The 27,214-nt window shown below is 41.9% G+C and overlaps 1 protein-coding gene across 4 annotated transcripts in view; it reads right to left on the bottom strand.

Annotated features, from left to right (window-relative positions):
* LOC128833639 (uncharacterized) overlaps positions 1 to 27,214 on the bottom strand; it is a 102,468-nt gene that overhangs the window by 32,631 nt on the left and 42,623 nt on the right. For all 4 annotated transcript variants that reach the window (XM_054021640.1, XM_054021639.1, XM_054021643.1 and 1 more), the window contains 3 exons: positions 19,224 to 19,310; positions 16,625 to 16,763; positions 11,636 to 11,736 (listed from right to left, as the gene is read on the bottom strand). In XM_054021640.1, the coding sequence (XP_053877615.1) occupies positions 11,636 to 11,736; positions 16,625 to 16,763; positions 19,224 to 19,310 (327 nt within the window). The remainder of the gene's footprint in view (positions 1 to 11,635; positions 11,737 to 16,624; positions 16,764 to 19,223; positions 19,311 to 27,214) is intronic.

Here is a 27,214-nt window from a genome sequence, read left to right as displayed (position 1 = left end):
TGTAGACCAGGCACAGTTACACAGCCTTGAACATGCTGCAGACTGCTACTAACTAAGTTAGAAACTCACTGACAGCTGTGTCAACTGCCTTCATCAGCTACTGCTTGTGCATAAATAATCCCATATTTTCACAAGTACGAATGAATATTCTGACCTTCCTTTTCAATATGAGGTTGTCTGAGGTACCACAGTAAGTCCCCCCACCCACCCCCGAGTCACCTATCTATGCTCCTAGGCTATGTCTATACTACAAAATTATGTCAACCTACTTATGTCAGCATACAGCCATTAAATCACGTGTGAGTGTGCGCGTGCGCTTGGCTCCTTGCATTGGCAGTGTGCATCCTCACTAGAAACACTTGTATCAATTGTATTGTCACTGTGGAGCATTAACAGTCAACATAAGCAATGTCTACACTGACACTGTGTCAACCTAATTACATTGGCCGTGACTCTTCCCACACTTTGTCTACACTACAGACCTTACAGTGGCACATCATTATCACTACAGCTGTGCCTCTGTAAGGTCTCCCATGTAGCCACTCTTTGCTGGCAGGAAAGAGCTCTCCTGCTAGCAGAATTAAATCACCCCCAATAAGGGGCATTAGCTATGTTGGCAGGAGAGCCTTTCCTGCTGACATAGAGCTGTCCACACCAGCACTTTTGCCGGAGAAACATATGTCGATCAGGAAGGTGTTATTTTCACACCCCTGACTCACAAAAGTTTTACCGACAAAAGTGGTAGTGTAGACAAAGCCTAAATCGGCGTAGAGAGGCACTTACATCAGCAAGAGCCAAATTTAAGGGAAGACAATTCCACAGCTAGGGTGACGCAAGGCAGCTTACGTTGATCTAACTGTGTAGCATCGACCAGGCTTTAGAAATATGCTAACAGGGCTCTCACCTTCCCCAAGCTTGCATTTAAAATATCAGGCATCTCTGCATGGAATCCATGAGATGGGCAACATCACCTCTACGGTCTTGTTTACACATGGAGTTATCCCTGATTAACTATTTCTAGTTAACTTCATGTGTGGACATTCTTATTTCAGAATAAGACCATCCACACATGGAATTAACCAGCAATATAGACTCGGGGATAACTCCATGTGTAAGTGCATTAGCATGCACCAGCAGGGTGTAAATTCTAGCCTGCACCAGCATGTTGTGTTAACTAACCCGTGTGGACATTAGCTGGTGCACACTAAAAGTTCCCTAGTGTACGTTAATGTAGTATTGTTTGAAGTGGGACTATGTTAATGCACATTAAGGAAATTTTAGAGCATGCTGGTATGGTCCACCTGGGTCAGTTAGTGCACAGCATACTGGTGCAGGCTAGAAGTTACATCCCACTGGTGCACACTAATGCATCGGGTAGCTATGCCCCAAGATACTCTCCCACACACTCTATCTGACTCTCCACTGGAGAAACACTTTATGCTGAAGCGAAGTCATGAGACTGCCTATTCAACAAGGGTCTTACAAAAACCTGATCATAAAAGTAACCAATATACAGTAGTTTTTTTAAAGGTTCTTTCAAAACTGGCACATCTGTCCTCCTGCTGCTGGTGCTGCTCCACCCACCACACATTCACATTCGCTTTCAAATTTCAGTATACAGTATTTCGTTTGTCTGCTAATAGTATCGTTTGAGAAAGGTCAAAATAAGCTTCTCTTAACTTTCAGCCATTTAAAAACAAATAAAATGGCCTCTCCAAAGAGAACAGATACATTAGTACACAGAGACAGAAGAATGCAATTTTACTAATAACTATGTAATAACAAAGCATATGGACAGACAGTCCTTGCAGTCCCGGTGCTAGTGAGTCTCTCTTTAGTCAAAGCGAAATGTGAAATATGTAACATAGTATCAACCCCTTCACTTCCTGGGAGCGATATATGAGGTCTGACAGATGTACTGTTGTTGATCAGACTTTTTATTAGTGTGCTCTTGTACATCTAGGTATATTTGCTATGTTACTGGCATATCTGATCACATTAACTCCTAGTGTAATGCCAATGAAGTCAATGGAGTTAAACCAGGGATGAATGACGTCTAATGGCCTGTGTATTTGGGAAGATTATGGACACAGGGACACTGAATGAACCACTGTCTGTACTAGTTCCAACTTGCTAGCTCAGCTTTGTGCTCTGACCTGCTCCTTTTCAGAAGGGTCTAAAATACAAATGCATGATTATTAGTGGGCTCTCTCAGAGTTCCATAAAAATTATTTCAGGAAAAGAATGTGTGTCCTTTTCTCCTGTTCCAAAAGTCCCCATCCCTGCAGTGCTGCATGTCAATTGGCTGCTGCAACCATCTCTATAGCGAGGGGCATTTCAGTGGTGCTCTCAGGTGAGTCCCAGAGCATGTCACTTCAGGATGAAAGGCACTATATTTATACACACATGCACACACATGTAAGACCATACAATTTGGGGAAAGGAACTCCATCTGGCCTAACGCATTAGGAGGAGAGAGTTTTATTTTTTTCAATTACAGTAATTACAGAACACCCATGCTTGTATCAACCCGTGTAGCACACAAGCACACTAGTATCTGCCAGCCTCAAAAAATTTAAATTGGTTGTCTCTCCAACTGCCATCCCATCCTTCTAATTCCCTCCAACCCTAATATCCTTGAATGAGTTGTTTACAATCACTGCGTTAACTTCCTGTCCTCTAACTCACACCTTGCTCCCCTCCAACTTGGCTTCTTTCCTCTCACCTCACCAGCTCTCACCAGCATCTTGCTTCTCTTCCTGCCCACAGCTCATCAGGATCTCTTTTGCTTTGTCCTCCTTCTCGACCATTCTGCACTCTGAAACACAGCTGTCACTTTCTCCTCCAGGACATTCATCCTACCGTGACTTTCCTAGTCCTGTCCTTCTTTGGCTCTCCTCCTATTTCTCTGATTCTTTCAGTGTTTCCTCTGGTGGTTTCTCCTCCTCCTTCCCTCTCTCCTGTCAATGAGGGATCCAGAACTCCATTTTATACTAGAGGACCTCTTCTGATCACACTGATTCAATTACTATCTTTAGGTCAATGACTCACAAATCTCCATCTCCATACCTGACCTATCTTTCTTAGTTTTGTCCTGTACATCTAACTATGTCTCCAACATGTTACCTTGGCTAGCTTGCCATCAGCTTAAATTTAACATGGCCAAAACTCATCTCCATATCTTATTTTTCCTTCTCAGCTACTTTCTCCATTGCTGGTAACATCAACATCCTTCCCTCCATTCAAACTTTCATCTTTAAAGTCATCTTTGACTTTTCCATATTCTTCTGTTCAAACATCTGGGTTGTTCCAGTCTTGCTGGATCTTTCTCTACAACTTAACAAAAAACCCAGCCTTCCCATCTGTCCAGGTAGGTAAAATACTTGTCTATGTATTATTGGCCATCTGCTTGACAGCTGTAATCACCTCCTCCCCGACTGCTCTGATACCCATATTTCTTGGGTCTGTTCAAAGTGGATCTGCAATGATCTGGACCTAAATTATGTGATAAAGTTCTTGGATTCTTTGACACCCTACCAGAGCAGACTGGAATTATCCCAATAGCTTCATTTACATGGGTTTCAGTGTAACAAATATGAAAATCAGTAATATAAACACAGTGGCTTCTGTACTGACTATTTATCTTTACATTAAATTAAAATTTATTTTATGTTGTCCCTATATTTTCAGCTTTTAATAAGAGACAGATTTTTGTCTTGACAACACAATTGTATCATGGAAGTTATCTGGGTCATGCTGGAAGTTTTGTATGATCAGTAGGAGCTATTTGCTATTCAGCAGAACAGAATTCACCAAATAACCTAATATGAGTGGGGGAGGTGTGCAAGACCATTTAGTGTTGTGTGACAAATACATTAGCCAGATACTTCTACTAAATGCTCCCTAGTGAAAAAATTAACAATTTTGACATATAAGCTGTCATCTTTATGTTTCAGAGTTAACAGTCCTAGGAAATGAATGGGATGGTTCACACCTATGAGAGCTATTATTTCAGGATGTCTACAGATTAAAAAAAACAAAACTTCTTCAGTTTCTATGCTAGATTTCAGCATTTTCTTCACAACCATTAGAGCACCAAACGACTTTGTTAAGGGTAAGCGTAGCTTCTGGAGCACACTTCTATGCAAGAGATATGTTTCACTGTAAATTCCACCAGTATGGAATTGCAAAATATACAGGGCCCTGCATATATAGCACCGAGAACATTTGTTTTTTTTTAAAATCAGTAGTTTAGAATTTACTTACAGCATCTACTGTTAGTGGTGGCATCATCTCTAGAATAGAATTATCTGTTTATCCATGTTTTGATATTTTTTATTTAATGGACATAATTCTGAGAGCATTTATCAAAACAACAGTTTAAGTGCAAAGTCTTTAGATACTTTGATTTCTGTTCTGGTTAACATATGTTAATAGTATATGGAAAAAGTAATTTCTGAATATAAACTATATGGGGCAGTAATAATATATATTTGGGGACTGGCTCTCATCTATTCCAAGGCCTGTTTCTAGCACTCTGGCAGTACAAAGGCCCCTCTGCCAGAGTGGTGTGAATGAGAACCAGACAAAAGGGGAGAATTATTTTAAAGAATTATTAAATTCATTTGGCTAAAGCTCTTTACTTAATCTACAAATGGAACAACTGAAAAGGCTTCCTCACAACGTATCTGAACCAAACTAGGATATAAAAAAAGCAGGCTTCCTTCCCCCTCCGCCGCCCCCCCCCCCGTGTGTGTGTGTATATAGTGCATTAAACAAAGCAGAATGGCATCTAACTTAAGAAATATTTCCATTTTTAAACATATCCACTCAAAAATATAAGCAAATCTTAGTTAATAGGCATATGGTGTATAAGTCTATCGTGGAGAGGTGGAGGTGGAATATAAGAATAAGGGCAGGTCTACATTACTGCTTATGTTGATATAACTTATGTTGCTCAGGGGTGTGAAGAAGCCACCCCCCCGAGCAATGCAAATTACACTGACCTAAGCACTGTCTACACCGCCGCTACGTTGGCAGAAGACACTCTCTTGCCAACAGAGGTTCTGTCTCTCGCGGAGGTGGAGCAATTATGCCGACGGGAGAACTCACTCCCATTGGCATTGAGCCTCTTCACCAGACGCATGACAGCGATGCAGCTGCATCAGTGCAGCTTCGCCGATGTAGGGCTTCTAGAGTAGACTAGCACTAAGAGAAAATGTCTTAGGCCCTATCTACACACTAACTTGCAGACATTTAACTAACTCAGTTGAAAAACAAAAAACATACCTTTAGCTAACTGATGCCAGCTGGTGTGAGGACAAGGCCTTATACTGGAAGCCACTTCCCCTCATGGAAAATCTGAAAACATTCTGGGCCTCATTCTCCACTGCCTTGTACCCTGCACAGTTATTTACACTAGTGCAAAATGAGTGTAATGTTACCATTCTGAATGTCTATCGGTTTAAAACTGATTTGCACAGGTGGAAATGATGACACAGGGGACAAAACACTGAAGAATAAGGTTCTGTGTAAAGAAACAATTCTGCCTATATGTCATTTCCCCACCCCCTGCTTTTCTTCTCTCCTCCGAAACCCAGGCCTCTTTGGCATCCCCCCAAAATGAGCAACCTTGCATCACCAATCACCTGAAAAATCTTAGTCTTGATTTTTCCTTAATTATTTTTCTATAAAATTGTAATTCTTCTTAAAAAAAAAGTTGATTGCACTTAACTTTGTCTCTGTTGATGCTCTGTCAGTTTAATTGTCTGAAATTGGTTTTGAATTCATTTTCAAGTGGCACTTTCTCCTTTTCATGTTTAAAAGGTCACTTCATTTCGGTTTTATTTTTCTCTCACATCTCTGTGAACAATCTCTTCTGCTTCAGTCAGGCTCGTAGTAACAAGGAATGAGCCAAGATATATTTGTCTTAGGCCAGGCAAACAGGGACCCATGTGGCCTACCTTTAGACTGGGGCAGGATAAAAGGCGAACACGGCCTCCTCACGGTTTGGTGACATCTCCACTAAACCTCCCTTCGTTTGGAAACAATTACAAAAGTCACCTGAAAAGGTTTACTGAGGAAGTTTTCTAGAAGAATTAGGTGGGCCAACATGCTGCTCTCACTTACACTCGTTGAAATTGAAAGTAGCTCCATTGGTTTCCATGGAGTCACTCAACATTTACAATGGTGTAGGCAAATGCAGAGTTTGGCCCTTCGTGTTCAGAATCCAGAGAGACAATAGTTTGTGCGTAGTGCATGGCACAGAGCAAAACAAGTTTTTTTACGTGAGTATATGTTTAAAAGTTATTTTGTTAATGAGGTGCAATGCACAAGTGTATTTGTGCGACTTAACACATTCATTTACATACTGTGCTTGAAGGGTTATATATTCATCTCTGGGCAGACAGATAACACAAGGTCTATACACTGCTTATATTACACCTAAGCCTTCTTTTAAAATCTTAACTGGTGTCTAGATCTTGTGCTAGTCCTCTGCACAGGAGTGAATTTCACCTTCTATGAATAAAGTGCTGGCAATAAAATTGGCAAGTGCAGATTATAGTAGACAACATCCAGTAGTGGAGCAGAGCAAGAGGGAAACATGAACATTGCCTACAAATTAGATTCTTGGCAATGGCATAAACTGGCTTTGGCCAGGTGACCCTGTTTAAGAAAATCTGACTACATACTGCAATATAAGGCCTGATACACTGTTCCACATGTATGTAGGACTCCCTAGGGAAGCCCCTGACTGCAAACTGATAGCAGGCTGAGGCTCTTGAGGGTTTAAAGATTTTATAGATTAACACATATATGCAAGAATAACTGTACGGGAAACTTTCCCCTCCAACCTGAATCAAAATGTCATTATTCCATTTCTTTATGTATTATTAACCAGATATAGAGAACAACTCTAGGCGAGGTTGTGAAAAGCCTTTGGCTGCAATGCTACTAGTACACTAAACATACCCAGCTCAACCTCTCTTTCTTAGCAGATGCAGCCAATACTCTCACCTAGATGTGACCATGTCAGAGAAATGTATATGAATTAAAAACAGCTGACTGACTCAATTCCAGATAAGAGATGATACACAAAGAGAGGAGACCTCTGAGGAGCTGGGTGGGACACTGTGCTCATCCTCCACTTTCCAGTCACCAAGGTAACGCTGAAGTCCTGAGGTTCTCTTGGATTCAACATTGCTCCGGGATACTAAGAAGAGTGAAGAGAAATGCCTTCTTTCAAATTCAGCTAATCAGAAGTGTGTGCTCATTCCTCTCAAAGATCCAGCCATTGATCCAGGCTTTTGTCACTTCCAGGTTCGATGCAGCACATCCTACCCTTGACTAATTATCGAGGGTCACGTGGGAAACCTCCACTGGGGCAACACAGAGGAACCCACCTTTTAATAAAAAAATAGCACATCACACTGTGCTCCAATAACTTCCCCATTACATTTCAGATCCACTTCCAGGTCCTGGCCCTACAGTTGCCTTAGACCCTTACGTAAGACCCAGCCCATGATCTCCATTCCTGACACAATGAGACAGCTCTAATTTATGACGACAAAAGCTGAAAGATCCCATCCTGAACTTTCGCAAGCAAGGGGCAGTGCAACTCTTTACCATTAGAGAGGATGACAAGCTCAAACCTGACCAGTTTTAGAGCACAAATGTAAGAACCAACATTTTGTCCTCTCAGAAACAATGAGGACAAAGATGCAAAGTATTAACTAACAATGGCTGAATTAGAGAGTGGTGGACACTTTATGGACACAACTACTGCAATTGTTAATTTTGTAACTCGTATCTAGATACCATGATGAGTGCATTAGAAATGCAAAGATAAGGAAAAGAAGATATTCTGATAACTACAGGTATCAAAATCTGACCTCGCTTTGACAATATAACAACTCTGAATACAGAGAATAAAAGCTATAATCAAATGTAACAGTATCAAATGCCTCTGCTTCATGCCATAGTTTTCACAGAAAAAGATTTTTAAGGTAAAATGAATTTAAAAAACCCAACATGTTAACTAGAGTTAACTGAAAAATTTTCATCAAAACATTTTTTCGATGAAAGAAGTGAATTTTTAACTATACCAAAGTTTTTGTGAGAACATTCATTTCCCCCCTTTTCCTTCTTGCCACTAGAAGTAGAAAAATGGGTGGGGAGAGGAAAAAGTGGAAAGAAAGGGGGGGGGAAGAAGGGGGAGATGAAGAGAAAAAAATAAAAACCTTGACATTTTTGTTGCAAAGTGGCCTTAGCAGACCAGAGATTACAGCCACAAGTGCTTAAGTAAACTCTTCAGAGGGATTCCTTGTTTTTCCCCCCATCTTTTGTTTATAGGATAACATGCTACTCCAGGTTTGCCCGATTTCTTGCTAGCAATTGGCCACCCTGTCATTCACTAGTTTGGTCATACCCATATCACTCACTGCTCATCGGTGCTGGACCAAGGAATCTGTGTGGGACAAAAAAAGTACTCTCAGTACTGACTGGGCATGTGTGTGTTGCTGCCTTTTAGTGGCTGGCCCAAGGACAGGATATCAGCACTCCTAGTTTCTGGAGTGGAAGGACGAGGCTCTAGCCTGAGCTCCCCAGATGTGTATGTATTTAGTAACTCGGTCTTCAGCACAGGGATTCATTACAACTGGACTGATTCTAGAGGGTTCAAATTTTGTATCCTATCAGGAGCTCATTGCAGGATTGGGGCCTAGTATATAAATGAAAATGAATATGATGACTACAGTCTAGCCCAGTGGTAGCCAACATGTGGCCCGTCAAGGTAATCTGCTGGCGGGCCGCGAGACAGTTTGTTTACATTGACCGTTGGTAGGCATGGCTGCTCGCAGCTCCCAGTGGCCTCGGTTCACCATTCCCAGCCACTGGGAGCTGCGGGCAGCCGTGCCTGCAGACGGTCAATGAAACCACTGGGCTAGCCCCTGGTAGGCATCTAGACTTACAGTAAAACACCTCTACTCAGTTTGGCATAATTGGTGAGGCCCTACTCATGAGAGGCTCCAGACTGGAATAGCAGCGGTGTTGCAGGTCAGGACTGAGGGGCCTCAGAGGAATGCTGCAGAAAAGCTTGCACAGTAGCTGCTTGTGGTCTGAAAGTTTGAGTACAGGAGTGGGTGCCAGGAACTCCCAACTTCTAATCTCAGCGCTGACAGTAATTCCCTCTAGGACTCCGTTATTTAACTTTCTCTATCTGTAAAACTACGAATACACCTCTTCCCCCAGAATATTGTCAAGATTCATTCATGACTGTAAAGTGGTGTGACGATTAAAAGCACCATGTAAACACATTGTGTTCTTATAACTAGAACTTTCAAACTAAACATAAAAATAAGTAGGAACAACCTTGATTTTGGTATTCTATATACAACTATTCTTGTCCTGGAAGTTGTTAGGTTAGATTATAGTTTGGTAAAATTATCAGATATGTTAGGCAGAAAAATCCATATGCAACTGTGCCCCTAGTTCATACATGCAATTAAGTCATATGCACAAATGAGGTAACTCCATTAACAAAGGATCAATTGGGCACAGTTGTGCACAATTTAAGTAATGGCATGTGCACACAACCAAACATCTAAATTGTCTGAAGACCTGCCCTAGACTGCAACATTTAATTTGGCATAAAAAGATGGAGATTGACGAAAAAAATTACTCTTACTACACACAGTGTAAACAAGCTTAAGGTGTCCAGTATATGAAATGTCTTTTGGACAGAACTGACTTCATTAAATTAAAAAACAGACAGATGTAACCACTAAATCCATAATCATAAGACTGTTTTTGACTTCTCTCCAGAGCATGTAGTACCCTGGAAAAGAATGCAAACTGCAAATTAAACCTTCAGTTACGTTCAACAACCTGACAGACTGGCCCAAGAAATACTGCTATGTCTAGCAGATTGGAAGAGTGATGTGTTCATTGCACAGAGGTGTGAAGGACCCAGCCCACCCCAGCTCATCTCACAGGGCACAGCTGGTGAACTGTACACAAAGGGGGAAGCAAGTGGGAGGGGGAAGAAGGGGTCTGAGGTAAATTAGGAAACATCTTTGCCTTCCATGCAGTTTTGGTTGCCACATCACCAGAAAAGGTTTTTCCACCAAAGCAGCATTCTGGGAAGTGTTGGATCAATTTGCGAAAAAAGTATAACAGGATCCAGGAGCATGAGTGAGCTCTCTCAGTGATGTTGGGTGTGCAACACTCACTCACCCTTAAAAACAGTCACTGCAACACAAGACCATCAGAAAGCTTTCATTTGTGCTGAAGATATCATTATGACTAATATTAAACAATTAGACATGTACATCATAAGCAAAACACAGTGGTCTCTGGGGCTGCAGCCAACTGGCATACAGGATACACTGCGCAATAGCGGGTGGGAAGGGAAAATGTTGTACTGACATTTTTAAATCAGCTTCTCCCCTCAGAAAATGCTTCTTCCAAGCACCTGCCCTCCTCCTCCATGTATAGACCCTCAGACTCCCCCATCTGTTCCATTGTCCATAGACACCGTGCGTGAAAGGCAGAAGACATAGAATATAGACAGGGAGGTGATCCTCCCAGCTGTAGGGTCACCACATTTTTACACAGTGCTTTTTTCTGTTGTTGTTTAAAAGCAACTTTCAGAACTTTAAGTAAGCATTGTTAATTAATTCTTCCAAAACCCTATAAGATATGTTGTCATTCCCATTTTACAGGCACAGTCAGGGCAGGTCTTCACTACGAGGGGGGGGTTGATTTAAGATAAGCAAATTCAGCTACGCTATTCGTGTAGCTGAATTCAATGTATCGCAGCCGACTTACCCCGCTGTAGGGACGGCGGCAAAATCAACCTCTGCGGCTTCCCATCGACGGCGCTTACTCCCACCTCCGCTGGTGGAGTAAGAGCGTCGATTCAGGGATCGACTGTTGTGTCCCAACGAGACACGATAAATCGATCCCTGAGAGGTCGATTTCTACCCACCAATTCAGGCGGGTAGTGTAGACCTAGCCTCAGTGAGACAATAGTAACTTCACTCTCAAACAACCGTAAAATGAAACGACAATCCCAAGCCAGTCTTCTGCTGGCAGGGAAGGAAGAGTGAGATCCATTCCTTCTTATTCTTTGCTTTTGGGAAGTGCTCCAGGACTGACACTATGGCGATGGGCACAAATATAAGAAACTGGAAGGACAGAGAGTGGGACAGATTCTCAAATACAGTCTGCCCCCTTTGTGCTACTCGGTATCTTCCTGGGAGGGGGACCCTCAACGGATGTAAAGCCAGTGAAGCCAATGTTTCAGCCAGCCCCATTCCCCCCCAACCCAGGCGCAGGGTGCATACTGCAGAAGGAGCTGAGAAGGGGCAGAGAAGAAAGCTCCTAAGGAAACATATGCCAGTGGCCTAAGTTGAGCAGCCTCCTAGAGCAGCTCCCACCAGGACCATTGCTGGTGCAGACTGGGCCACGGAATCTTGGAATCAGTTATGGTTGCCTCCCAGCAGCTTCCCCTGCCACTCTTACACCCAATGGACTTTGGACACAGGGAGCATCAGTCCTAGACAGAGCAAGAACTAGGTCATTAAAGTAGCATTATTTGAAAGCACAAGTTTCTTAATACAAAACTGTTACTTACCGTTTTCAGCTGCCCACATCGGTTGTTCAGAAGGACATTTGCTGACTGTGCTGCACCGGTTCTCACAACAGGATGTGAAGGAAAAGACTTAGCTGCAACCACTGAAAAGTAACATCAAAATCTCAGTAACAATGTCATGAGCTGAGTGAAATCTTGTTCTGGGTTGAGTTAAAACCTCATTGAAATAGATAGGTGTAAACTCACGCTTCAATTAACATGACTATACGGAAAAGCCCCCACCTAAGACAAAAAGAGTATCAGGGAGCTTTTGCTGAGTATTCTTTTGGGTAGTGGTATATATATCTGTGTGGAAAGCCAGAACAGATAAAAACAAAAACTGGGAATGACAGAGAGAGGGAGCGAGCGAACAGCTGAAAGCCTGGTGGTTGTCCTTGGAAAAAAACATGGGGACAGGTTTTTGGGTCAAGTGTGCAGGATGAAATGAGTGGGTTCTTAGAGCTATGAGTAAAAGAAACTGTTTCCTGTTATCTGAGTCATTCAGAGACACAGAACTTTGTACAGTCTTTGTAGATAAACAAAACTGCATCAAAGAAATACCCAAATATCACCAATTTCTCTCCCTAACTGAAACAGCCTGCTAGACCTCGAATTTTTGACTCTGGTCAACAGGGATAACAGTAATAACAATTTCTCCCTGTGTTATAAATAATGTTGCCTCTCAACTAAAATGTGATTTTTTTAATTGTATTAACTCAATATAATTGATCTTCCTATTTGCTCGAGTCTTGAGGATTCACTCTTTCCACTTTTACTTCAAGAACTTGCAACTCCAATTCTAGCCTCAAAGCATGTTTATAGCAAACATTTTCTCCCAGAGTAAAGGGTCAAATCACCCCCTTCTACGGAAAAACTCACCAAAGGGAACAAAACCCCCATAAAATAGCAAAATTGCTATTTTGACACACTGAAAACCAAGCTGGGTGTCCTCTGTGAAAGGGGAGTGGAAGAAAAGAGAAACCAGCAGCCACATGGATGAGGCAAGGGCTGGGGTTTGACCTTGGAATCATAGAATCAGACTTTAAGGTCAGAAGGGACCATTATGATCATATAGTCTGACCTCCTGCACAACACAGGCCACAGAATCTCACCCATCCACTCCTGTGTCTGAGCTATTGAAGTCCTCAAATGGTTTAAAGACTTCAAGGTGCAGAGAATCCTCCAGCAAGTGACCCTTGCCCCCTGCTGCAGAGGAAGGTGAAAAACCCCCAGGGCCTCTGCCAATCTGCCTTGGAGAAAAATTCCTTCCCGATCCCATATATGGTGATCAGCTAAACCCTGAGCATGTGGGCAAGATTCACCAGCCAGACACCCAGGAAAGAATTCTCTGTAGTAACTCAGATCCCACCCCATCTAACATCCTATCACAGGCCATTGACTATTAGCGATAAATATGCCCAAAGATAAATTAATTTCCAAAATCAGGCTATCCCATCATACCATCCCTTCCATAAACTTATCAAGCTTAGTCTTGAAGCCAGATATGTCTTTTGTCCCCACTGCTCTCCTTGGAAGGCTGTTCCAGAACTTCACTTCTCTGATGGTTAGAAACCTTCATCTAATTTCAAGTCTAAACTTCCTGATGGCCAGTTTATATCCATTTGTTCTTGTGTCCACATTGGTATTAAGCTTAAATAATTCCTCTCCCTCCCTGGTATTTATCCATCTGATATATTTATAGAGAGCAATCATATCTCCCCTCAGCCTTCTTTTGGTTAGGCTAAACAAGCCAAGCTCTTTGAGTCTCCTTTCACAAGACAGGTTTTCCATTCCTTGGATTATCCAAGTAGCCCTTCTCTGTACCTGTTCCAGTTTGAATTCATCCTTCTTAAACATGGGAGACCAGAACTGCACACAGTATTCCAGATGAGGTCTCACCAGTGCCTTGTATAATGGTACTAACACCTCCTTATCTCTACTGGAAATACCTCGCCTGATGCATCCCAAGACCGCATTGGCTTTTTTCACAGCCATATCACACTGGCAGCTCATAGTCATCCTGTGATCAACCAATACTCTGAGGTCCTTCTCCTCCTCTGTTACTTCCAACTGATGCATCCCCAGCTTATAACAAAAATTCTTGTTATTAATCCCTAAATGCATGACCTTGCACTTTTCACTATTAAATTTCATCCTATTACTATTACTCTGGTTTACAAGGTTTACAAGCATGCACCACCCAAAATTCCACAGGAAATCCTGGCTCCAACCTCATGCAGCACATGGCCTGCTGCATGTTCTCCTGGGGACACCTTAAAAATGGCAGCATGGTTAGTTCAGTGGCTGTATGATCATTGATCCCCTGGTTTGTGGCTGCATAGTATTGCCCATCCCACCCCACTAGAGGGTCCTAACAATGCTGCAAGGTCAGTTCTATTGGGTTGTCCATTTACAAGTGAGGGTTTCACCGGGGAGCAGCCATGTAGAACATTTTGCTTACCTTTGTGAGACAAACTAACATCTTCCCTATGGATTAATACCATGCAAACCCACGACATTTATTCTTTTCAGACTAAAAAATATTCTACTTATTTTAAAGAAAGATGTGCTATAGTCTTAGTCTCTAACACTCAAACAAACTGTAGCAGTGAGGCACGTGGCCCAGGCAAACCCTGCTCCAATTTAAATAGCCACATATTAGTGACAAATTAAAACTTTTGTTAGAAAATATATAAGATTATAAAACACAAATGATTAAATATAACACAACCATATCAGTTCATGTGTGTGTAAAAATGATATTATATCCATGAATAGCAAAAGAAAAAAAAATTATGAACTGACAATTGCCCATGGTAAAAAATACAGTTGGGGGTTAATGGTCAAGGAAATAACTTTTCAATATTTACTTTTTCTTTTCACTCTCCTTGGGCAATAGAATTAGACTTCAGATTCACTTATAATTCTAATCAGTTTCTCTTTCTTTCAGTTTCAAGAGGTTTTAATATGTAAAATAAAAACCAAACGTATGTCAGAGTCTTGTAGATGTACGCACACAAACATAAAACACATCAGTATATGTAAAATGTTATATAATATAGATGCTTTCTTGTTCTCACAAACACCACAAATCTGTTGCATCTTGGTTCCTGGCAACTGCAGGAGAATATTTAAATAAAACTTTTAAAATGAAATTTAAGACATATTCAAGAGTATTTTTATTTACATTGGACTCATTTTCAATGTCCATTGCACATCTACACCCCAAGTTTGCATGCACAATCATAAAGATTGATAGTCATTTGCCTAGGTTATGTTCATATTTGTGTGTGCTCAATTATGCATTGGACTTTTGAAAATCAGGGCAACTGGGTTTTGCAAAGCTTTTTAAAAAATGTAATCTATTTACTATAGATTTTATATATAAGCAGAATACAAAAATGTACCTGAATATACAAAACTTAAATCTAAACTGAATAACGTTACTGCATTCCCTCAATTGTGTTTAGATGCTAAAAAAAATTAAGGGGGAAGAAACAGTTGGTTCTCAAGCATAAATTGCCCTGTTGGGTTCTCTGCTATAGTTTTGTTTTCTGTGAAAATGGGATTAAATAAAGGGAAAATGTATTTATATTGTGCTTGATTCAATGCCCACTGCAGTCTATAGGGGCCTTTCCACTAACTTCAATGGGCTTTGGATCCGATATATTATGATTATGATGATGCTCATGAGTCAGATTCTCAAAGATTAAGTAAGAAAATGGTTTGTGACAGGGATAAAAGTGATTCAAGTATAGAGTTTTCATACTCTTTGGTACCAGACTTTTAGACTGGACACAGATAAATAGTAAATGTAATAAATAACTTATTTTTATTATAGTAGCACTCAGAGGTCCCAAAAATCAGAGTCCCATTGTGCCACAAAGAAAGATACATTCCAGATTCTCTGGTGGCATAGACTGATGAAGCTCCCTTGAAATCAATGCATCTACACTGACTTACATCAGCTGATGATATCTCTCTCTCGGAGGTTGAATCCTACAAACAGATGCGTGTGTAACTTTATTCATGGGAGCAGTCTCGTTTAGTTCAGTGATACTACTGACATGAATAAATTTACCCATGTGCATGTTTGCAGGATCGAGGCCCGAATTAAGACATGATGCGACAAATGGGTGCAAAACAAATGGAGGGAGTGGAGGAGTAAGGGCAAGGGTAACAATGAGAGAAACACATGGTTATATAGACTACCTATGAGCACAACTTGGTTGCAGTGTTGTTATAGTCGTGTTGGTCCCAGGATATTAGAGAGACAAGGTTGGTGAATATCTTTTATTGGACCAACTTCTGTTAGTGAGAGAGATGAGCTTTCGAGCTACACTGAGCTCTTCTTCAGGTGTGGGAAAAGTCACAGTTGGCAACAGGTTTCAATTATATTTTTAAAGGATAGAATTGTACAAATGATATTAATGATCGCAATAATCTTATGTTGACTAATTATTTCCTCATTTTCCTCCTTCAAATGATTATGAGTGCAATACAATATTAAAATTAATGTTAATCCTAAAACCAGCTTTTTCAAATACGTCTTAGGCTGTTTAGGGATTCCATTTGCAAAATAACATTAAGACTTACATCTATACACACTAGCTTTAGTGTTTCTTGTTCCTTACGATTACTAAAACCATGTTTCTTTATGAATTTTTTTGCCTCTATTTTAAATTTAATTTCTTTTTCCTTTTCTTCTTTCTAAATCCAAGATTTCTGTTATTTTATAAACATGAGAAAAAAAGTGATATATAGTATTGATTTGAAGGGGTAAAATTTCACAACTTAGCCAGATTCTCAGCCGGAATAAATCAGCATTGTTCCATTGACTTCAATGGAGCTATATTGGTTTACACCAATTGTGAATCGGGTCTCTTGTTTTGAGGTCTTGTTACAGATATTAAATTTTAAAATCAGATTAAAAAATAAAAAAGTAAGCTCTTAAAAGTATTCAGAAGAGACAAAGTGTGTAAGAAACCCAACTTTTAAATTTTATATCCTGAAGTTTTTCTTTAAGCCGTGAACCGTGAGTGCCCTCTAGGATCAGTGTCCAAAAGTCTTCATAATCTTGCTGGTTCTTTAAGATTCCACGTCTAGTTAACTCATTCTGCAATCCTATCACCTTTAAAAAAAAAAAAAAAGAGAGGAAAAAAAAAATACAGAACTTACTATTCTGAATTCTTATGTGCAACAAAGCCAAATATAAAATTATCAAATAATGGGCCAACTCCTGTATTGGTTGATGCAGTGCAAATGAGCAGAGAAGCCTTCTGATATGTCCTTTACATTGGAGAAGCTGCTAGTGTGGGCAGAATTTCTCAGTGATCCACTGGGATATAAAACTACAGTGGGACAGATCTTACTGCTTCACTAAGAAAGGCCAAAGCCCACTTCCTCCCCCCCCCCCCATTCCCCTCCCCTCCCATCATAGCATATGTGCTAGTTCAGAGGTTTTCAACCTGTGGGGTCCTCAGACTATGTCTAAGATTTCTAAAGGGGTCTGACCTCCATTTGAAATTTTTTAAGAGGTCTGCAAATGAAAAATGGTTGAAAACCTCTGCGCTAGCTAATGGTGATGAGGTCTAGACATAATCAAAAAAAATAAAATGGACTATGTCCCCCTGGGGTTGTGGTGACTGGGCCGCCACTTTAGGTAAGAGTACATTCCATCAGAGAAGCATACACTATACAGGTATCCTGCCTGGCTACTTGTACAGGGGAAGCAGTTCTCTAGATCTTCTTTCCCCACTGGTACCCCATCACTGTAGAACATGGGGTTAAACCCTGGAACTTTAAATCTAAATCCTGTTCATTTAATACTGGAGAAACTTCCTGGAAATCACACCAATTTCAAGATTCATTGTCCAATAAAGATTCTCTCCAAACGGCACAGTAAGCATGTGATGATGCCATGAAGATACTTCAACTGTAAAGTGTAGCCACATTTGTATTTTATGTCATTATAAGCAGTATGCCAGGGACAAACGTATGAAATGAAGTTGAAATAGACTAAAGTGGAGCTCCTGGAATTTAATTTATTTTCTCTCTCTGGGACTTATAAAAAACCTCCTCAGGAGCCCACAAACTATGCTACTGTTCGCACCCTAATTCAGCTCTTCTCAATCCAGTTCAAACAAATCACTTTCTGTTTAAAAATAGATGTCAGTATTAAGGTCTACAGGTGTGGATGGATGGCTTCAGTTGCTTTTCCCCCCAAGCAGAGGGCATAAAACTGAAATTTGCATATGCCTAAAATAAATGATTAAAATGACCAAAATTAAAATCACAGGACGTCAATTTCTTCAAGTATCAGGGGGTAGCCGTGTTAGTCTGTATCCACAAAAACAAGGAGTCTGGTGGCACCTTAAAGACCAATAGATTTATTTGGGCATAAGCTTTTGTCGGTAAAAAAAACACTTCTTCAATCATTCAATCTCAACAGAAAATACTCTTTGCATTTTCACATGTAGCTTCATTTTATTTTCCTCAGTCAGTTAGTTAGCAAAAGACCTACACTAAACCAATTTGTCATCCATTCTGGCTGTCACATGGGAAACCACTGGCCACAAATAAATCAAGGATCACAAGGACAAAATGCATAACATTACATGGAAATCTAACCCCCTTCGAATCAATTTGCTCTGTATCACAGAACATTGCCACCTTGACAGAAATAAACAAAACGTTAAGAAATCTAAGGTATCACCACTGCATAGATGGCTTCCAAACTTAATTTTATCACAAAGAAATTGATCCAATCCCCTGTGGCTATACTCTGTTTCCCCATATAAAAATATATATATACACACACATTTACTAAAGTGAAAAATCTGCATTTAAGAAAGAACTTCTAGATATGCAGATTAAGGGTCGGTTCCTAAAGAGAGGCATAGATAAGACGCATTTTCTCAAGGGTCTGTGAGTTGCTGTTTAGGGTCCATTTGTAATTCAAAAAAGAAAAAAAAAATCATTGTAGGAAGAGCAGATGACTCGGGAGAATGAGATTGGGAGCTTCTCACTAGTTCTAATTCTACCCAAGTCAACAGTGACTAAAATCAGTTACTCTTCAACTGCTGTTCTGTGGCCTGTTTTAAATTAGTAGTTTCAATCCTTTTCCTAGTGCATAAGTGTCCATGTTACAGCTGGCACTATCCAGCACTCTTATGGGTGGTCTCAACTGGGAGGCCAAGGACTGAATGGGAACGAGGTTTGAAATATTTTGTCTTCTGCTGATCAAGAGTGAAGGTATATTTGTGCGCAGTGTGGGAAAGACCAAATTGCTGCAATCTTTACCTGCTCTGTAGATAATCAGAGGTTTTCAGTGTGCAAGGCTTTTAGCCTGGCACCTTTCAGAAGCATTAAACTCAATAATAAATTGAGATTTATGGGTGATGGTGGAAATTTTAGGCAAACGGTTTTCTTTAAAAAGAGACAATATTATGCACTCATTTAATATTTCCAAACGGAGGTTTATAGTAGACAATTGCTCCAAATCCTTAAAAAAAAAACCCACGATATTTATAACATTTGCTAAAACAATTCAGAAGCGATATTAAGAGCAAACAGAACTCTTGCAGCATACCAGGTAATTACTGGACTGTGGAATAGACTTGAGGTACTTAGCATCGTGAGACAATTTGCAGTAGGGCACTTGATGTCCAGGGATACACTTAAAAGAAAGAAAGTTTTGGTCAGTATTTTTTTTCCAGTAGCTGGGAAACAAAGCACAAAACAAATGACAAGTAAACACTCAGCCACAGGAAGCCATTAACAACAGTGGGCACCAATTAGGGCCCAGCAGGTATTCCTAACACCGCCTGGTGCTCTAGCTCCGCCTCAAATGCTTTGACATAACACTCACAAACTTAGGCTTAGGAAACAACAGGCTGTTTCATTTACTCAGCAATTTGTAGCCACATATTCCTGCTTATAGGCCCATAAACCTGTTTGTAGTCGTCTTCTGTTTCCCTTCAAGTTTGTGTCATTAGAAACTGCAATTACTGTCGACCCAAAGGAGAATACTTTCAAGGAAATAAAATAAAATGAAGATACTGTGATCCCCTCTTTCTTTCTCTTGTCTCTTATTTCCATCCTCTCTTCTGCTAAGGAATGTAAAATGTAATGGCTGATTTAAGGAAAATCTATTCATGAAGAATATTTTTGCTAGTTTCCTCTTCTCAGCACATGGACTTTTTTTTTTTAAACAAAGGCAGAATTTTCAAAAAGCATAACTTTTTTTTATATATATAAAGGGGAAGAAAATGATTATTCTCAAAATTAAGCCATGGCCTTAAGTAATTACAAAGTATTTGCACACAAAAACCAAAATACACCTTTCCCCCCCCCCCCCACCCAATCACAACCAAAAAAACCCCCAACCAAACCAATAGTAAAGTAAATGCAATTCTATAGCATCTTCCATCCAAGAAACTCCAAAGAACCATCCAATCCCTTGAAAAACATTTATGAATTAAGCTTCACACAATGCCCCTGTGATAGAGGCAAATAAGACTACCAAAAATACAAGATGTAATCAATTTTTACTCTTGGGTCACAAGTCTTCAAAATAAGACCTCATCTTCACTGCTTAAAAAAAAAAAAAAAGGGATTTTTTTTTTTTTTTTAACCTCAGAATAACTAATGTGTGAGAGTTATCCTGAGGCGAGAAGACTGAGGCAAAAACACTGTGAAGACTATGGTAAAACTAAAGTTCCTAAAGTAAAGTAATCTCATGGAGGTAACCCCTGGAGGGAGTATAGCATTGTGTACTTTGCCTCATTTACCTCATGGTAAAACTAAAGTGCCTGGTCTTCAGTGTGTTTTCACAGGATAGCTCATGTGCACTAGTAACCCAAGGTTAAAAACAAACCCGCACACAGACCTTTTTTTTTAAACAGGAAAGACAAGACCTAAGAGAGACTGGTAATTCCCAAAGCTATTGTGTCTGATTCTGTCCTCAGTTGTGCCAAGAATCAAGAGGAACTCCCTGGGAATTACACTATTGCAAAACCAGTGATAAATCAGAATCCGACTGAGTTTTGAGGACTCTTCCTAGCACGCATCATGGTATATTCTGACCCTGTGAAGTGGGTGAAACAACCTACTGACGCCACTTAGTTGCCCATTTTCTTTTTCACCACTCATTGACAGTAAAAGTTAATCAAAACATCATCATCAGTTAGTCACAATTTCTTGATGCTTTCTTCGTATCTTAGTTAATTCATCTCGACTTTATTAACAGCCCTCCCCTCCCCCAGAAGGAACATAAGCAGAATAAAGAGGTGACTATAGTCTGAAATAATTTTGACAAGTTTGCAGATGACACTAAACTGGGCGGAGTGGTAGATATGCTGGAGAGTAGGGATAGGATACAGAGGGACCTAGACAAATTCGAGGATTGGGCCAAAAGAAATCTGATGAGGTTCAACAGGGACAAATGCAGAATCCTGCACTTAGAACGGAAGAATCCCATGCACTGTTACAGACTAGGGACCGAATGGCTAGGAAGCAGTTCTGCAGAAAAGGACCTAGGGGTTACAGTGGACGAGAAGCTGGATATGAGTCAATAATGTGCCCTTGTTGCCAAGAAGGCTAACGGCATTTTGGGCTGTATAAGTAGGGGCATTGACAGCAGATCGAGGGACGTGATCATTCCCCTCTATTCAACATTGGTGAGGCCTCATCTAGAGTACTATGTCCAGTTTTAGGCCTCACACTACAAGAAGGATGTGGAAAAATTGGAAAGAGTCCAGCGAAGGGCAACAAAAATGATTAGGGGGCTGGAGCACATGACTTATGAGGAGAGGCTGAGGGAACTGGGATTGTTTAGTCTGCAGAAGAGAAGAATGAGGAGGGATTTGATAGCTGCTTTCAGCTACCTGAAAGGGGGTTCCAAAGAGGATGGATCTAGACTGTTCTCAGTGGTAGCAGATGACAGAACAAGGAGTAATGGTCTCAAGTTGCAGTGGGGGCGGTTTAGGTTGGATATTAGGAAACACTATTTCACTAGGAGGGTGGTGAAGCACTGTAATGGGTTACCTAGGGCGGTGGTGGAATCTCCTTCCTTGGAGGTTTTTAAGGTCAGGCTTGACAAAGCCCTGGCTGGGATGATTTAGTTGGGAATTGGTCCTGCTTTGAGCAGGGGGTTGGACTAGATGACCTCTTGAGGTCCCTTCCAACCCTGATATTCTATGATTCTATGAACTCCGCAACTCATTCAGATCCTATGATGCCTTAGGATATGATTCCGTCTTTGTCTTTAGTTTCCTGCATTTCCCCCCTGCCTTTTTTTCAGGAAATCAAATCTGCAATAATCAGCAGATTAGCAAGTCAGCTTCCAACACAGCCTCACATTAAACCACCTGTCCAAGTTACTTGTGGCATTTCTGGCCAGCTACTCACTTCAGGGAGCCCGTTGCCAGTTTTTATGAAAGTTTGCAATTCTAGCCTCTCAGAGCTCTATAGGTACAGTCCCCCTACCTGATAGCTGCAGGAACCAAAAAGCCCCAGTAAAATGTGACTAGCAGCAGCAGTGGGGATAGGGTGACCAGACGTCCCAATTTTATCGGGACAGTCCCAATTTTAAGGGACTTGTCCCGCGTCCCGACCTTACATCGGTCGGGACGCACTTTGTCCCGATATCGGGGGGACCACGGCAAGCCGGCACTGCTCACCTCTTCTTCCGGGCCCTGGGGCAGTGCAGCTGAGATCTTGCCGGCCAGCAGGCGCCTACAGAGTGCTGCAGCCCCACTCCCCAGGCATGCACAGAGGCAGGGGCGGGGCTTGTAGGCGCCGGCAGCGAGCCCCCCCACCCCTACCCTGCTCAACCTGACCCGTGCACGAGCTACGCGGACAGGAGCCAGAGGGATGCTCCCTCCTCCCCCCGCTGCCAGCCCTGCGAACATGGCTGCAGCACGACCGTACTTCTCCCTCCTGCTCCTCGCCCTAGTTGCCCTGCTCCTGTCCGCACAGTGGCCCCTCTGCTTGGCCGCCAAGCACCTGGACCGGTGCTTTGCCGAGTGCAAGCGCTGCACCGACCCAGAGTGCAGCAGTAAGTGGGTGCAGGGCGCTGGGGTCCCCCGACGGGACTTGCCTGCTGGATCCTGAGGCTAGCACTGTGGTGGTGGGGGGATTGTGCCAGGCAGGCTCTGGGAGAGAGGATGGGGGGGGTCCGATGCCGCTCTGGGTAACCCGTGCGGGGTGGGGTGATGATGCTGCAGGGACGGGAGACCCATGGGGAGGCCGGGGTGGAGGCAGTGCTCTGGGGGCCGGCCCTCGGGCAGGGCCATGGGGCCGCACTTGTGGGCACCGCGATCCGGCCGCGAACCAGACGCTTCTCCATCCCTTTAAAGGGCCAGTAGCTCGGCGTCCCGTCGGGTGGGTTCTCCCACGCGTGCTGGTCCAGCCCCAGTGCGGGGTGTGAGGGGAGGCGTGTTTGGCCATTGGCTCCCCACCCCCGTTTGCAGCGTTGGTACGTTCCGAGCGGAGCGGGAGGGGACGAGTGCAGTTGGCCGAGAGCGGGCGGAGGAAGTGGGCTGGGGGACGTGGCCTGAGCACACCCTATGGCACTGGGTGGAGTCCAGGCGCGCATGGGGGAGAGGCTTGTTGTTTTTGCTCTGCCCCCCCCGCATCCTGATATTTCACTTCTGTCATGTGCTCACAAGTGGGGACAAGTCTGCAACCGACCTTCAAGCTTTCTTGTAAAATGGATTTGGAAAGAACATCGAGATGCCTTGGACCTTACGGTGCACATCCTGGAACTTAGTGTAAATAGATACATGGTGTACAGATGCTCTTCAAACTTCCCACCACTGGGCCTCCCTAGAAGGATAATCACTCCATACCTCAGAATCCCAGTTCGTGCTGATGGCTCACTGTGTCAGATGACTACTTGATGGAACGCAGCTGGCAGGCTTCCAAGCACTGATGTAATGTAACAGGGCCCATGCATTGTGGAGGTGCTACTTCGCTGCATGCTTGGCATTAGTGAGGTGTTTACACCACTGCACTGCAGGTTAGCACCTTAGGGAGGCCTTGCTGCCACAGGTGCAAAGGGAATCAGCGGACGAAACATGGACACTAAATTGTCAGAGCCTCAATAGCGTACCAAGCAGACCTCAGCTCTTTTGCCTCCCTGTGCACCTAAGCTCAGAGCCGGGAGAGTCTTTGCAGGGGCCAAGGCTCTTCGTGAATAAGAGTTCCTCCCAGCACATCAGGGAGCTGCACTGAGGAGCCTTTGCAGTGCCAAAACTGACACATGGAAGCAGAGGAATTCTGTAGCTGGAGTTTGAGTTACTGACCCCCTCCAGGCATTGAAATAGTACTGTCACTTGGAAACACAGGCAGATGCTTTGCAGGTGGGGAAACTGAGGCCTGGAGAAATTGAAGTAATTTGTCCACAGTCAGAGAGAACTCCTATGGCAGGGCAAGAAATAGAACCCAGAGCTCTTGGTACCTGGCTCTGTACCTAACCACAAGCACAATCATCCTCCCTTACTTTTTATCCACCAGGGGCAAAGCTGTAGTATAGTGAAGGGGTAGGCAACCTGTGACACACATGCCAAAGGCGGCACGCAAGCGGATTTTCAGTGGCACTCACACTGCCTGGGTCCTGGCCAGGACTGGGGGAAAGCATTTTAATTTAAAATGAAGCTTCTTAAGCATTTTAAAAACCTTATTTACTTTCCATACAACAATAGTTTAGTTATATATTATAGACTTATAGAAAGAGCCCTTCTAAAAATGTTAAAATATATTACTGGCATGCGAAATCTTAAATTAGGATGAATAAATGAAGACTCGGCACAGCACTTCTGAAAGGTTGCTGACCCCTAGGATGACCAGATAGCAAATATGAAAAATGGGGATGGGGGTGGGTAATAGATGCCTCTGTAAGACAAAGCTCCAAATATTGGAACTGTCCCTATGAAAATTGGGACATCTGGTTACCCTACTATAGTAGGGCATTATGAAAGCGTATTTTCCTTCTTAGGACTACTTATTCCTCTTCTGGTTGGCTTAAATAGGCCCCATGTAAAACCCTTTGATGTACATTTTACTAACTACAGTGAAATCTAGCAGCAAGAAAAAAAAAAAAAAGAGCCTCATTGCCTGCATGCTTCCTTGTTGTGGCACAAAGATTTCAGCTCTGTCTTGATATTCTCAAAAAGGATTTTTGGGTTGCACCATAGAACGACAACTGGGGATGCAGTCTTACTTCACCGCACGGGGATTTAGGTACACAACTCCTGTTAACATAGTTTATGTGCGAGCACGTGTGCATGTACGCACATAGAACTCATAGAACTGTAGGACTGGAAGGGACCTCTAAACATCATCTAGTCTAGCCCCCTGCATTGAGGCAGGATTAAATACATTATAATAATTATAGCTGTTTGGTGCAGGATACACCAAACCTCTAAAGGGGCCCGCAGCATGCCACGTTACTGCAAATTGGAGGCGAGAACTGTTCTAGTTGCTGAAAAACACCTACATCTTGTAGGCACTACAGTAACCACTTGCACACCTAGTTCAGTGAAATGATATTTTAGTAGGGCTGGGAGGAAAGGGAATGACTGCAGATACCCTCGATATAGAGTCTTAAACAATTAAACTTCAAGTGAGCAATAAGGGTTCCTGGGGCAGCTAAGTCAAGAATCAGGGCTCTTCTCTAGTCCAGTCTCTATCCCACCAAATAGGACCTTGTAGTTTTCCAGGCCAGGCTTAGTTAGCATCTCTCATTATGGCCCCAGTGCACCATCACACACTACCTAGACCTCCACTGATGGGGATTCCACAACTTTCTTATGTAACATATCCCAGTACTTAACTGTCCTTATAGTTAGAAAGTATTTCCTAATATTTAATCTAATCTAAACTTCCCTTGCTGCAAATTAAGACAATTACTTCTCATCCTACAGGTTAGATCTTTTATGCAGTGAAAGACACTTTTGAAAATCCCAACCTATATACTTTATATAAAAGTAGCATACTATAAAGAATTAAATGCGCACACACACACACACACACACACACACACACACACGATATTTTCTTTATATTCATGAAGGAATTCAAAATTTAAATTCCTCACTGAAGAGATATGTACAGTCTCAACTATATCATCCATTCATTATACCTTTGTTTGACTCTTATTAACAGCTACAATTTTTTCTTCTAACCCCTCGTTTGTTTGCTACCTCATTTCATCTGATATCACACTATCAATTTACTATATTACACAGATGATTTTTCTCTTTAGTTCTCCTTATTTTCAGTGCTGCAAGCTTTTTGGTTAGATTTAATTTACAAGAATATATTATACAACAACATGTCCCTAGTAAAAATATAAATTAATGGCCTCAATAGTTATTTACTTCACCTTTGTTATTAAAGCAGCAAGAGTTATTTCTCCCTCCCCATGTCAGTGAAGCAAATGCAATAAGATCCTCCCACAAAAACAACCCAGAACAAAAAAAACCACCAAAACCACTGGGAAACTGAAAATCTTCTACCTCTTTAAATGCAGAAACTGTTTTATGCCACTGTTACTTACATTAGTTAGTGTGTGATGTTTAAAATTAATACTCATTTTGGGACCAATCCTGCCATTCTTACTCAGACAAAACTCCCACTGCAGTCAGCAGGAGGGTTAAGGACTTCAGGGCTGTGCCCTTGCTACACAATCTACATCATAATATTGAAAATTCAGAACTCAGATAACAAGCAAGCAAGCAGAGCACTCACTCCTTCATAAACCAAATGTGTGACATCGACCTGCTGAATATGTGACTATGACCCCAAATGAAGTACACACACCCAAAACCAGATTGAGAAAGGCACGATAATGAAGTAGAGTTAATTTATTTATTTTTTCCTATAGGCTTCTACTATCTTCTGATTTAGGACTTTCACTTCTGATGTTAATTATTTGTAAGCGGGACAAAAATACAGAGCTGACACCAGGTTAGCGTCAAATGAAATTAGATGTGGATCTGAAATAAGATGTGCCTTGTAAATATTTACCTTTGAGAGGAATGGAAGAAAGAAAAATGTAAACTTAAAACCCAGCCTTCAATTACGTTTCTGTACCTGGTTGAGGCAGATTAAGTTATACCTACAACCACAGTGTTTTGATCCAAGGCAGAGTGGCTTAAATTATTGAAGCCATAAAGCCTCATTATCACACAGCAACCTACATATATGTTTCATTGTATCACTTTAACCACATTTGTAGCCCCTGTCATGTTAAGGACAGGAGCAAAAAGCCATAATTTACTCATCAATTCATCACAGCCTAACCCTGCCTTATCTTAGCTTTATGCTCCCCTCCAGTAATGCGAGCAGAGAGAAAGATTGGGCAGACCAGGGCTGTAAAAGAGAGAGAGAGAACGAACACATCCGTGCAACAGTTCTGCAGCATGATTCCTAATTAACCTAGCTCATAGAAACCCACAGAATTGGTGATCTGAAGGCAAACAGTGGCATACAAAGAGTACAGCCAAGCAGCAGCTGCATTCTGTGCATGGTCACCTCCAGATCCATATATAACTTATGCATAGTCACAAAAAGCCT

The sequence above is a fragment of the Malaclemys terrapin genome, chromosome 3, assembly GCF_027887155.1.
Source record: "Malaclemys terrapin pileata isolate rMalTer1 chromosome 3, rMalTer1.hap1, whole genome shotgun sequence".
NCBI classification, from domain to species: Eukaryota; Metazoa; Chordata; order Testudines; family Emydidae; genus Malaclemys; species Malaclemys terrapin.
The sequence above is the reverse complement of the archived record's forward strand: the minus strand, read 5'-3'. Positions and strand labels throughout refer to the sequence as shown.